Source organism: Saxophila tyrrhenica (assembly GCF_035928015.1).
Source record: "Saxophila tyrrhenica strain CCFEE 5935 chromosome Unknown scaffold_26, whole genome shotgun sequence".
Taxonomy (NCBI): Eukaryota; Fungi; Ascomycota; class Dothideomycetes; order Mycosphaerellales; family Extremaceae; genus Saxophila; species Saxophila tyrrhenica.
Window position 1 is genome coordinate 40,128 of NW_027041758.1, and position 13,529 is coordinate 53,656.

General features: G+C 56.1%; 5 protein-coding genes across 5 annotated transcripts; 3 read left to right on the top strand and 2 right to left on the bottom strand.

Moving 5' to 3' along the window:
• Positions 1-152: 152 nt before the first annotated feature.
• apc5_2 (APC5 protein) lies at positions 153-937 on the top strand (the record flags this gene model as incomplete). The annotated part of the gene is made up of 3 exons (XM_064807927.1): positions 153-292; positions 371-558; positions 669-937. The coding sequence occupies 3 exons, from the start codon at positions 153-155 to the stop codon at positions 935-937; spliced, it is 597 nt and encodes a 198-aa protein (XP_064653831.1).
• A 53-nt stretch (positions 938-990) lies between these two features.
• Positions 991-1,531, top strand: apc5_3 (APC5 protein; the record flags this gene model as incomplete). Its single annotated transcript, XM_064807928.1, has 2 exons — positions 991-1,228; positions 1,344-1,531. 2 exons carry the CDS (start codon positions 991-993, stop codon positions 1,529-1,531), a joined length of 426 nt encoding a protein of 141 aa, XP_064653832.1.
• A 4,613-nt stretch (positions 1,532-6,144) lies between these two features.
• Positions 6,145-7,445, bottom strand: LTR77_010712 (uncharacterized protein; the record flags this gene model as incomplete). Its single annotated transcript, XM_064807929.1, has 4 exons — positions 6,145-6,816; positions 6,878-6,964; positions 7,031-7,229; positions 7,276-7,445. The coding sequence occupies 4 exons, from the start codon at positions 7,443-7,445 to the stop codon at positions 6,145-6,147; spliced, it is 1,128 nt and encodes a 375-aa protein (XP_064653833.1).
• Positions 7,446-7,839: 394 nt separating this feature from the next.
• On the top strand, positions 7,840-8,749 carry LTR77_010713 (uncharacterized protein; the record flags this gene model as incomplete). Its single annotated transcript, XM_064807930.1, has 3 exons — positions 7,840-8,300; positions 8,360-8,553; positions 8,604-8,749. 3 exons carry the CDS (start codon positions 7,840-7,842, stop codon positions 8,747-8,749), a joined length of 801 nt encoding a protein of 266 aa, XP_064653834.1.
• Positions 8,750-10,814: 2,065 nt separating this feature from the next.
• LTR77_010714 (uncharacterized protein) lies at positions 10,815-13,247 on the bottom strand (the record flags this gene model as incomplete). Its single annotated transcript, XM_064807931.1, has 2 exons — positions 10,815-13,073; positions 13,230-13,247. 2 exons carry the CDS (start codon positions 13,245-13,247, stop codon positions 10,815-10,817), a joined length of 2,277 nt encoding a protein of 758 aa, XP_064653835.1.
• Between the last annotated feature and the right edge of the window lie 282 nt (positions 13,248-13,529).

The window sequence follows — 13,529 nt, forward strand, 5'->3', positions numbered from 1 at the left end:
ACGAGAACGCAGGATGACGAGAAGGATGTGCTGATCGAAGGTCAGGCCTGTCGTCTCTCGGCTCTCGGATATACGAAAGCGTCAGCCTCGTTCACTCGGATCATTGTCCCCTCCCGGACGCTGTGCGGGCGGCATGTCGCATCGCCTACGATATGGCGTGCGGCGGGCAATACGAAAAGGCGCTCGACCAGCTGCAGAACTCAAGAAGTGGTCTGACTCAAGGTGTCTTGAAGCTTCAGCAACGGGTCTTGATCTTCGAAATGCTGGTGTTGCTCAAGAAGAGCGTACATGCGTGAGTCTTTGCCTACCCCTGCCACACGATTCCGCTCGGCCCTGTCGGATGAAAGCTTCTGAGCTAATACAATAGCAGCGAGGACTTCGACGCGGCAGACCACTACCTCGAACAGCTTCGCTCTGCCCGCACCCACGCTGACACGGAGATCACCTTCGAGATTACTCTTCTTGAAGTCGAGCTTCTGTTGAGGAAGAAAGACTACAAGACTGCCCTTGACATCATCAACAACAAGATCAAGCAGCTGAAGCAGAATCCAAGATCTGGTCCGTATCCCAGCTGCTCTCCCCCATTCGCCGCCCAAGACCTCATCTCCCTCCCTTCCCGGGGCTCACACGATCCTTCTCACCACCACTTCCGCTAACACAGTACTCAGACGTCGCACACACCCTCACCCTCCTCGTGCAAAAATCCCGCATCTTCGCCGCCGCCTCCGAACCCGCCAAGGGCCTCTCCATCTGCCTCCGCGCTGCTTCCACTGCGCAGCAGCTCATGCTTGTGAAGGTCATGGTGGAGGCAATCGCGGCGCTTGGGGCGATCTTGACAGCGTTGCGGGAATTTGGGGCGGCGAGAGGGTTGTTGGGGGCGGGGTCTGCTTTGGTAAGTGCTCTTTTCTTCGGCCCGCTGGTGTTGGTTGGGGACTAGGCGGCGGCACGTTGTTACAACATGGTGCTGTAGCTGTTGTGGCTGCCGAGGACATGAGTCTCGAGCTTCAGGATGGGGAGCAGACGACGCCGCATGTTAGGACGACTGGAGACCTCGCTGATGTACCCGAGCAGGCTCTCGAAGGCAAAGACCTCCACCTAACAGCGCGCCTCTTCGCCCTCCTGGCAGACGCGACGGTCGGCACCGCCGGCCACGAATGTGAGCACGGCTCGAATGGGCAAGCTAAGATGATGCGGGTAGCGGCTGGGTATTTCGAAAGGAGTCACGACGGTGCGTATCCCCATCCTCCTAGCAGCGAGGCTTGCACAACAAGCAGACTGCAGCATCAAAAGGGCTGCGAGGCAAAAGGCTTCGGTTTGGTCGGCGAGCTAACGAAGACACACAGCTTACGCAAGCCTGAACAACCACTCCGGTATTCTGCACTGCTTGCTCATGAGAGAGACGATCGCGCGGTGGGATGGGGACGAGGCTACGGCGGGGCAGATGGAGGAGCGGTATCTGCAGGTTCTTGCTGACCACGATGCGGCGGTGGGTGACGGAGGTGGAGGTGCTGCGTTTTTGCAAGCCGCTTGATCGGAGAAGAGTAGGAATGTTACGACGTGGTCAAAACGGTCGTTTGCTGGCGGTTGAGACGTGCTGGTGGGAGGATGGGAGACAGAATTGTGGAAGCGTGTGCTCTGCGCTCGCTTTCCGAACAATGGGTAAGACAGATGGATGAAGTATGAACATGGTAAGTCATGCAGCGCTCCCTGTTGTGTCCGAAGACTGACGGAACGCAGCGACAATAGCGACTGTACTGACCAAGTACTGTCCTGCGACCAGACCTTCCTCTTCCACCTGCGCTCCTCTTTCCTCCTTTCCACGCCCTAGTTCTCCCAATTCAGAGTCTCTGTGCTGGCTGATCTGTCACAGGGAAGACACGCCGCTCTCACGCGTCGTGGCGGGAGAACATCGACCTCACTTCATCCAGCTGACCGCTCACGTGACCCATCCCAACTGAGATGCACTTTGGCGGCGACGGCAGCTATTGACGACAAGAGCTTCTACGACTCGCCGTGCGACCTCTGAGAGTCTATGGCGACATCCAAGTCGTCGCTCGACGAGACTACCACCCTTTTGCCGCCACCACGCCTTCTTGAAGCTGGACGTGCCCGGTCGGTCTTCCAGAGCGCATCGCACCACGGTAGCAGGAGATCAGCCCCAGCCTTGGGATGGTCACTCGAGGACCTTTACGGTGGAATCTATCTCCTCGCTTGTTGGCGTGGCCGTTGTCACCCTTAGCGTCGCATCACCAGCGCTGGAAGCCTGGATCAGCTGGGTGGACTTTTCCTGGACCTGCGACAATGGCGACAACGCTTTGCAGCCAGCCTGTTCCGTACGCTGAGCTCGGTTCATGGTATCTCTGCTACGGCCTCGCGAAAGTGGTTACCCCAACTGTGACCTTTCCGTCGAGTTGCAAGTGCTTGAAGCCAATGCTGGGCGAAGGCAATTTCACCGAGCCGGCAGCGGTGAGTGCAAAACGTTCTTGAGCCGGACCAAACTCTCGGGTCTGCCTTTGGTAACCGTTTAGCTTCTCCGTGGAGAATACTGGAACGCACGACACCCTTCTGGCCACGCTGCCGCTGCCCGAAGCTGAAGGCTTGGCGGGAGGACTTCCTTCTCTGGAGTGGCATGGCCGCAAAAGGGTTACACGCCTTACCAGACTGGAGGCTATGTGAACTACAGACCTACGGATGCTCCGTGTGGAGTATTAGAGAGTGTGTCACCCTTCTCACTGTGCTGTTGCCTCGTGAAGCCCTCGGAGAGCTGAAGGCCGTTCACGGAGTTTGTTGACAGCGCTCGCAGAAGGTGTATGTGGCCGCTGAAACCAAGCAAGATGATATCTCTGACTATTCTCGTCAACAATGTTGGAGTCACAAGCGGCACCATAATCTTTTGATCTCGCCGTCGCTCTCCGATGCTGACCCCGGGCACTGGGACTTTTCCTGGAATCTCTACCACGGCCGCAAAAACATTGCATTGCCCATCGAACTTGGTCAAATCAGATCAAGGAGAGCTATCAGTGTGCTCTGACGTTCCCTGCCAGAAGTGCACCCTTTTGAGCTCAACGCTGCCCTCGGAAGCAAAGCGATGGGCTGATGCAGCGAGACTTGTATGGCAATGAACGGCGGTGGGGGTGGATCGATACTGACTGTTCCTCCTCAGGAAACATTTATACAACTAAGCTGTGCTCTGGAGAAGCGTCGAGACCGGTGTCACCCTTCCGACCTCACCGTCGCTGGCCGAAGCCGCGGGCTGATGCGCTGGCTTGACTACCACCGCTTACTATTACGGCCCCGCCTATACACCATCCCTCTGCGCCACTCGCAAGGGAATACGCCGGTCATATTACAGGCCTACGCACAGCCTCGACGGCGGTGTCACCCTTTTGCACTTGCTACCACCTCCTGGAGTTTTTGGCTGGTTTAGCCGCTTGAACCGTTCGATCTTCCGCGACGGCAATGCGTCAACAACGCCATCTAAATGGACTTCATTAACACTCTCTATCCTTCCTCTGGCTCTGCGAGCAAGGTTGTGGCTAGTGTCACCCTTCTCCATGAGTTACTCCGTCTCGAATCGGCTGGCTGCTGGGGGAGCTTTCCCTGCAGCACCAAGAAGTCGACCAAAAGGTCTCCGACCACCATTTGCCGAACTTAAAAGCATCCATAGTAATATGTGAGTGTCCTCGCCAAGTTGGATGGGTACTGACACTGTTCTGGTGCAGCTATGCCGTTGCCACCCATCGGCTTCCGGAGCTGGAATTCTTCGCGGACTCGATTGCAACGGCAAAAGGTCATCACCAGCCATGACATTCTCACAGCATCTTCTCAACAGTTCGAGCAACGGCCTCTCCGAGCACTAGGTGTGTTGACACCCTCCCGGTGAAGCTATACCATCTTCCGCTCGCCGACCCCCGGGCCCGCTTTCGACATCTGGCCAGCCACGGAAGCAATGCGTATGCAGCACCGTTTCGACTTACGATAGAGTCTTGCTCAAAGAGACGTTAGAAGACATCCTGGAGTTTCAGATTTGCTCTGACCCTTTTGGTGGAGATACGTTATCCTCCGCTGGCAACCGCCCAGGCTGGATTTCCTCCCGTGGCTGCGTACAGCAGCAATACCTCTGCACTACCGCTCAAACCTGAAGTTGAGCACCTTGTGTATGCAATCAATCATCCTGCAGGGTCTCATCAAACACTCCGCCCTTTTGGTGAAGATATGCTGATCTCGGCAGGCGGCGTGGTGGACTGGCTTTCCTTCCACGAGCGACCACATCACGGATACGTTTACACCACCGTCCAAACTCGCGCCTGAACATCTTATACATGCAAACACTGGCCTCGCTGAGTTTCACGCCGGACCCCACCCTTCTGCTGGAGATATGCACGTCTTGGCTGGCTGCTGCGCGGGCTGGGTTTGCTTCACCGGGCCACCACGACATCAAAAGGGTGACGACCCTTACCAAACTCAATGAGGAGCATCTTCACTATGTCAATATTGGTCCTCCCAAGTTTGATGCCCAACGTCACCCTTTTGCGGAAAGAATGCTAACGTCCGCTGGTCGCGCCGCTGGCTGGCTTTGCTACGACCAGCGACCACACAGCCAATGCCTCTTCAAACGCCACCGAACCAGCGTTGTTTACGGATACTTGCTACCAGATGGTCCCCGCGGAATTTGTTGCGTAGTGTCACCCTTTTGCGGAAGAAACGCCCACATCCGCTAACAGCTGGACCAGCTGGCTTTCTTCGACCGACGACTACGCCACCAATACATCTTCAAACGCCATGAGGTCTACAGCAATTATTGAGATATGCTACCAGATGGCCCTCGCAAAAGCGCTTGTGGGGCGCCACCCTTTTGCGCAAGAAATGTCAAGTTCAGCCGAGAGCTGCATCCGACGGCTTTCCTCCAGCCATCAACCACCCTACCAATACTTTGTCGTTCTCCGCCAGACTCACGACACTTACTGGTACGTACCAGGTCATCCTCCTCTCCCGAGCACTCGCGGAGTGCCACCCTTCTGCAAGGAGCTTCTAACAGTACTACAGCCGCACGCAGCGAGCAGCCTTGAGGCGCCTCATGTCAGTGAAGCACGGCAAGGACGGAGGTGGTGTTTGGGCGGAGGACAACTTCACGGAAGCGGCGGCGGCGATGGGACCACGCCGAGCTTGGTCGGCATTCAGCTTGCTCGCTGCTTGCTGTCTTGGATGCTGGGATATCAGCTTGTACCCAGAGCTACAATGAACAATGGCAGTCTTCAGGACAGCAGAGGCGGTCCTCTTTCCTTCCTTTCAGCACGTATACCATGGTTTCTGCACACCTTCAGCGTACGCCTCCGCCGACAAGAGCAAGCATGCAGTACCTGTAGTCTATCCACCGAGCCATGCAACATACTACCTCTGTGCTCTTGGTCCGAAGGCAGGCTGTTCTGCGGAACCTCTCTCTGTCATGGAGGGCTGCGGCGAAGAAGGCAGTGTGCGGCAGCATCAGTCGTCAGGCAGTCACAATGCCATACCAACGACAGCATCACAACGAGCAAGAAGGCACCATGGTTTGGGTTTTCGATTAACTTTTCTGAGGCTATGTACTGAAGAGGGCTATATACCGTATGTGCAGCTATCAAACAAGACCGAAGCCGATCTGAGAGAAGCATGTGCACGCATCGTTGTGCCGCTGGTCATATACCTTGGTAGTAAAACATGAGAAACAAGAAGCAAGAACAAGCAAGTATAGTCTCTCTCTGCAGTGTGCATGTGGTGCCAGTGAAGATGAGCTTCTGATGAGCCGCAGTATGGGCCATCGCACCGTGTCGCACGTTCTGCAGAGGAGATGGGTCGTTGATTTTTTTGGTGGCGAGCCGATGAGGTCGCAAGTAGCTCGTGTCGTCTTCGTGGGCGATGTGATGAGCTGAGATGTCATGTCATTGGGTGGGCGATCCGATGACTGGTGGTGTCCGTTTCCTAGCGCCGCATGTCCGTGAACGCTCGGTGCGATCGTGACTCGTGGCTGCCGGGGTGACGGTGGTCGTAGCGCTGGGGGGTGGTGTTCGATGTGAGGGGTGGCGGTTGCGAGGATGTTGGGTCAAGCGTGCTCACGGTGGTCTGGTGGATGTTGCTGGGTGTGCTTTGACAGGTTGAAAGAGCCACCTAGGCGTCTTGGGCCTCAGTGTAGGTCTCGTCAGCCTCAGTGCGGGTCTCCTCAGCCTGAGACGCTGTGGCCTGGGCCTTTGCGAAGTCGAAGAAGAGATCGGCGATAGCATCGTCCCAAATGGCCATCTGACGGTTGACCTCGGCGGTGGGATAGTGGACCATCTGGAAGGGAGTGGCCTCTGTGGCAGGGAATAGCTCGAGGTCCGCCATGGTGAAGTCGTAGGGGATCTCATCTTGTGGGATTCCCCCGGTGGCGATGCCATTGACGAGCATCTGGCCCGCGGCCAAGGACGTCGCTGTGTGATAAGCGCCGCGCTCCGGACCGGTGGCATTCCAGGCCTCAATCTCTTCGCGGATCGAGGTCTCTTGCTCGCGATTGGCGTCAATGGCGAGATGCATGTTGAGGTCCCCACTCTGCTGCAGGGTGGGTAACGCGCGCTGACCTGGAATGTTGAACGCGTCGACGGAGATCTGCTGCTCTTGCGTAATGTTGGCCAGCATGTTGTCGAAGTCAGACGTCGGCTGCGGGGCGTTGGCATCGTTGGCCTGCGCTCTCAACTTCGCCAGCTTGGTCTTCGTCATGCGCTTCTTCTTCTCCGACGGCTTGCGTGGCTGGTACTGGTAGCCTGGGTGGTCGATGGCGTGCTGGCGCTTGGCTTCTTCGGATTTCTGGGAGGATGTCAGCTGGAAGAGCCGAGAGACGTTGTTGCCTGCATTGAGTGGTACATACGCGCTTGTACAGCTCCTTGATCCCCTCACTCTCTTCCTTCCACTGACGGCCGATGATGACGGAGATGTCGTTGTTGTGAAGTCCCGGCTGTGAAAGAGTTAGTTAAAGCTATCTCTTCAAACACATGATTAGGTGACTTGCGTTTTGCTTGACGATGACGGGATGCCAGTCTTTGCGGTAGAGGATGAATGCATTGGCGGGGCGAGGAATCTTGTCCTTCGGTGGGCTCTTCGGACCTTCGTCTACGCCGCCGGCGGCGACGTTGGTGTTGGCCATGCGCTGAATAGGGACGATAGACACCTCATTCTCTAGGGCATTGACGGTGAGCTGCAGCTTCATGCCAGTGTCGGTCCTGCGGAATGTCAGTGGTGAAAATTACAAAGGGCGCGAAAACTTACTCAAGAAGATGCTTGTACAGTTCGAGGCCCTCCACCTTAGCAGTACTGATGCTGGTGAACTGCACGCTGGGGATGTCAATGCCGTTGCCGAATTGGTCGACCACGTCTGTGACGGAGGATGCGATGAGGTCCTGATAGTCCAGCTGGTATGGTTCTGCCTGAGACGCCATTGCGATCAGTCGTTGCTGTGATGGGGAGTGCTGTAATGAAGAAGTGGTGGAGAAATGTGTGTTTATTGGAAACGAAGAACAATTTTGTGCGGTGTGTGTGTGGTGAAGGTAAGATGGAGGATGGAGGATGAAGGTGAACGTTTTGCGCGGAAGGTCGGCACACGCGAAAAATGAAGGGGTGGCTGGGTCAACCGATGAAGTGAGGTCGCCAGACTCATGCAGGCAAAAAGTTTAAAGCAAAGCTGTGACAGGGTCCAAGGCGTTGCCAGGGGTGAAATAACAGCACAGCATCATACGTATCGTTGCACATACCTTGCAAGATCCCTTCAGCACGACCTTCCGAACCACTGATGTTCAGAACCCCCTCCCGTTCCAGCACGTCAAAGGCCAGAAAATGACGGACCAACTGGGGTCCATGTACACCCGAGAAGCGAAGCGCAAGGACGTCGAAGATCGAATCACATGTTCTGGGAGCCACCGACAAGCCTTCACCACCGCGCTTGACGCTATCGAAGCAGAGCTTGACTCGGACCACGACGACACTTCAAGCGATGGCGACTCCGATTCTGAGGGAAGTGAAGGGGATTGGACCAAGGTGCTGTCGACCGCGACGTTCGGGCGCCGAATCCTGCTGCCGAGTTATCAGCGAATCAACGTAGACGAAATTATGGGCATCAACCAGCTTTACGGCCGCGAAAAGGACTTCCTGGAAGAGGCGCATCGCACCGCAATTTCGCGGATCCTCATGAGCGACGATGGCGTGAGCTCAGAGGCAGAGGCCGACCAAGGCGAGCCTCAGGCCAGGGAGCATGCCATACTGGAGGAGTTCCGGGCCACGTATGGCAGAGTGCGCGAGTGAGTCTGCAACTACGCTGAAGCAAAAGGCAGAAGGCTAATCACTTACATGAAAACAGATCGACTGACCGTGTGACGGCGAAAGACTCTAGGTTGCCGTGTGCCACACAACTGGGATCAAGCCTGTCGATGAGCGTGGCCGAGAATGTGCTCTTGCAGGACTTTTGGCGTATCTGCCAGATGCCGAACGATGCAGAACTCACAATGCTGAGCGTCGCTTGTGAGCTGCCTGAACATATGGTAGAGGATTGGTGTAAGTATCGCTAGATATTCCGAGAGAAGAGCTGTACTCACGAGTCTTAGTCTGCGAAAAGTCGTCCAGAAAAGGCAGCTACTTCTACAAGCTCACAAAGGCGGACGCCATGGACAAAGCCCTGGCCGCGGAGACGGACCGAAAGCGGAAGTTGACTGAGGATGACGACGAAGACGAAGGCGAAGATACTGAGTAAAGGTTCAGATGTCTGCGAAGCCGGGGCAGTGGTTCTAAGACATCGCTGGAATTGTTGCGAGCTGGAATGCGGCAATGTATTGATGGGTAGCGAGGAATGCTCGAATCGTCAAAAGCGGAGGCCATCCTGACAGGAGAGACTGACGCTCCACAGTAGTCTCTTTCAGGTCAATACTCATATACATCCTCCTTGCTACCTCCACCGAAAAGATATCCATCCGGCCTCGTTCATGGAAGAGATGAAGTGCAAGCATCCCGGCTCAGCTCAACTCCTCAGCGGCAGAAGCTCGGATGGCACATGTGAGATGGAAGTTTGACGCGGGAGTCTTGGCCCCGGCTCTTGCTGCTGCTTCACTTCGCGCGACGACACCACAGCAAGACATCGGCGCTTTCATCGGAGCGTGCTCATTACCATCGCGAGACTCAGAGACTGTGCTATGGCAGTGGTAAAGCGAGTGATGGGCGGAGCACTACGCTGGCTTGAAGTACGTACATTGAGACAGATCGTGGTATGAACAACTAAACAACACCGCCTTCTCCTTGCTTTCCTTCCTTCTCTCCTGTCTTACTTGTCTCAGTCTTTCTCTAATTTAGTATCCCCCGTTGCGTAAGTATCTGCGACCATGCCGCGGACGTCGTAGCATTGGCCGGACGAGATGGCCGGGCGCGTGCATTGAAGAACACCAACCGCAGCACGACCGGCTCCGATCGAACAGCATAGCGCGAACGATCCCGAATGGAGTGGCTCACCGGCCCTTTGAATAGGCGAGGAAGCACGCATCGTTCTCTTCGTCGCCCAAAGCGCGCCGCAGAGCTCACGGGAGCTACGGAAGATCAAGAAGCCACTGCACGCGGAAGCCATTGCAGAGCTCTGAGGCATGAAGAGAAAGGTGACGCCATCTTACCCTGATGGCTACTCAACGCACATGCGCCGAGAACACGGCGTTTGGCTTGGCGGGCGGAGGTGCGGTGGGTTAGAAGGACACCAAGAAGAAGCAGAGGAGCGAGCAGATGCTACAGGCTCGCATACAGGCATACCGGAGCACGGCGAGCAACAGTGCTTCCTACATCGCCCTGATCAGTCGAGCAGGACTGGAGAAGAGTGGAACCTTGTCAGCGATTCTACTGTACCACGCCTCGCCGACGGCCGGTGGCCAGCTGATGCTCCCGCTCTTCGATGCCTCACTCACGGGATCACGACTAGAAGGGACGGGGGACCAGCTGAGCTGAGTAGGTCCGCCGTGAGGGACAGAGGCAACGACGCCCGTTCACTAGATCTCATTTCTCGCGGCATCGGGCGAAGCTACTCGCTTCTGACAGCCAGGGTTGGACGACGAGTACAACCGATGAAGGGATGGCTGCAGTGGCACATCAGGGTACAGATGTATATACCTCGCTTGCCTTGAAAGCGCTGAGCAACACAACTCGGCACCTACCGCCTTTTTGCGGACCCCGTCTCTTCCCGAGCAGTTCTTCCCAAGCGCCAGCATCAACGAAGCCCAGTTCCTCTTCCGCCAGCAGACCAAAGCTACAGGCAAAGCACGACAGTTGACGTTTTCGAGTTCACAGACGATACTGCATCTGTCGCAACTGGGCATAACGCGCTCCTTCGCAGCGTACTGCCAGTATCGGGGCTCGAAAGCAATTCTGATGAGTACCTTCCCGCATCTAGAAAGACCGAGCCATCGAGAGCGTATCACACGGACTCTGCGCCGTCAGACCACTTGTATGCAGTTCTCGGCGTTACATTGACCATGAATACCCGCTTCGCCGCAAGTGAAGGCCGACGGCGCTACGGAAGAGCACCGTCTGCCCTTTATCGCGCCAGCTTCGGGTCGAGTCGACATGGAACGCTGCCTTCTCAGCACACAGTCTCGCTCGTGAGTGAGTGAACCTTCACAGGCGGAGCCTCATGCCGGACCTCTCTCCAGGGCGGAGACTGAAGCTCCCACCTAACGGCGCCATCATCACCAGCTCCCAATCACCAACGACACACGAAAACCGAAAACAGGCTGAGCGTGCTTCACGCATGGCATAGATTATACAGCAAGCTACCCAATCCCCACCTACACATCTTCCCCATAAGTCAACCTCCTCTTCCTCTCTCGCTCATCCCCCCACATCTCCGCAATCCTGCTCGTCCCCACCCTACCCATGCCAAAACTCGGCCGCACAGCGGGGGAGACACTCGCCGCCAGCGCTAAACCGTCTTCTACCCTCCTATCGCCTTCGCCTCGAGAGCTGGGTTCCTCGACCATCGTCTCGCCGCGGACGACACCGCGCTCGTTCCGATTCTGCATAGACGAGAAACGGCGCAACCGGATGGTGTCTGCGCGGGATTGGCTGTCGAAACTCTTCACCGCCATCAGCTCCGGGGGATCGGCAGGTTTCTCCCTGCCCGTCATCCAAGCGAAGAAGACTCCCATCGCCGCGAAGAAAGCCTGGGTCTTGATTTTCCACCACGTCAGCCCGCGCCTCGAGTTCAACGACCCGATGAGCACGAAAAAGGGCACGCAGACGGTGCAGGTGACGATGGTGAAGTCGCGGTAATCCGGATCATCGATGTCGGTCATGCCGAAGACGGAGGTGACGAAGGTGAGGGGGAGGAAGAAGATGGAGACCATTGTGAGTAATTTGATGTTGTGCCCTTGTTGGACGGTTGTTTCGGTCGCGTTGACGGACTTGCGGCTCTCCTGGATCGAGGTACCTGTGAACAGGTCTTCGCGCAAATCCTGGATTTCGCGACGGCGGTCGTTGTTCTCGTCTACTAGTCTCCGCAACCGCGCGAGTATGAGGTCGAACTCCGCGCGGAGCAGGGACATTTTCTTGCGGTAGTGTTTGTTTCGCGTGGAGGTTTCGTCGAGCAACGGCCAGAGGGTCTTGTGCTTGCCCTCCCAGACTTCGTCGGTGAAGCGTTCCTCGTAGGCGTCGACGAGGGCTTTGATGCTCTCGTTCATGATGCCGAGGGTGGTGTGGGCCCAGAAGTAGCGCCGGGCCATGGTGTACTCGTCGTCTTCGAAGAGGAGCTTATCGCGGATGACGGAGTCGAACATGAATTCGAGGGGCGGGCGGACTCGTTTGGAGATGCGCTTGGTGATTTCGCTGAAGCGGCGGTAGGCGTCGCGGAACTCTCCGAGGATTGTTGTCATGAAGGCTTCGGGGCCGTTGACGTAGTGTTTGGTAGAGTCGTGCACGTCCAGGCTTGCTTGGAGATCTGGGTAGCATTGGATGTTCAGCACTTGCCAGGATGAGAAAGGATCATAGACAGGGCCCTTGTCTTTCGCCTTGCGCCTGCGTGGGTTCTTCACTTCCTTGATCTTCGGGCCGTTCAGCACGAGCGCCACCACCGAGCTGCACCGGGTGATTGAAATGTGCCATGGTTTTCGGTCTTCTTGCCCGGCCGCGAGCTGCCACTTCATCGGCTCACAGTCCTTGCCGATCAGCGTGAAGTACTCGAAGTTGAAGACGAAGCTTCGCTGGCGTCGTGCATCGTCTTCGAATGATCGGAATAGCTTGGCAGAGGAGTTCTCGTCTGCAAAGAGATGACCGAGAAGCTCGTTCATGTCGAAGTGCTTGTTCATCGTGTAATGTATCGCACCGAACAGGATCGGACTGGGCTCCCGCACGATTGTAATGCGGCCCACAGCATGCCTCTGCTTGGTCTCTGGGTTGATCTCCTTGATAGCATGCCAGAACGCCATCGCTCGACCAAAGTCCTTCTCGATGTGAGAGAAGTCCACCGGCAGAACAGAGCCATCTGGTCCAACATCGAAAACTTGGTAATGCGTGTGGTCGCTTCGGTCCTCCAGCTTGCCTCTCCGGTTCGGTATCAGCGGTGTCTCCGAGAGTCGTGAAGGATTGCCGACCACACCATCCAGAATTCTGTGAGTCTGCTTGTCCCATTGATGAGATCTCAAATGAGCTCGCAAGCTCTCCAAGTCGAACGACTGCGGTTCCAGCGGAGTCTGCACGTAGAGTGCTTCGTCACCGCCATCATCTGAATCTGATTCGAAACCAGTAGAGGACGCAGGAAGCGGCGACAGTCCAGCGGGCGACCTTCGTGAAGTCACATGTTTGTCAGAACCCGCGCGAGACTCTGAGAAACGCTGTGAGCGCTGTGAGCGTGACTCCGGCTGTTGTGAAGCTGGCGGTGTTCCAGAGCGGAGGACATCCTTGGAAACGGTAGAAGCTAGGGTTTGAGTGATCTGCTCGTGGACTTTTGTGAAAGTGTCAATGTAGGCTGTGCGTTGTGCATCGAGTTCGCGGAGGAGATTTTCCACTCGTCTCGTGTCGGGAGTGCTCATAGCCGTGGGAAAACGTTCAGACTAGACGGCATTCTAAATGATGAGACAGAACATATTGAGAGACAAACACTTGCCTGGCGATGTTAGGAAATGGTATGAGGCTCAAATGAACACCTGGGGCGATCACTTCTAATAATGTCGGTGACAGCTGAGACGAGGCTGGCTCGCTCGGCTCACGCCGCCGTGCATCTGCATGCTGTCCGGTGTCACTCGCCTTCACAGCCTTGCTAGGCCAAGCTCTTGGACTGCCTTGGTTGCAGTAGTCGTTTGAACGGTTCGCTGTGCCTTGAAGAAGGATCCTAATGCTTGACAGCTTTGAGGTAAGAAAGAGAGTTTGATTGGAATGAGGTGCGGTTGAAAGGTGGTACGGTGGTTGCGGAAGCCATCAGACCACCACAGTATTCTTCATACCGGCCTTCGACGACGATGTCAATGACTTGACCTCACTTTCGATCCACGACATGGAGGGACGGCGTT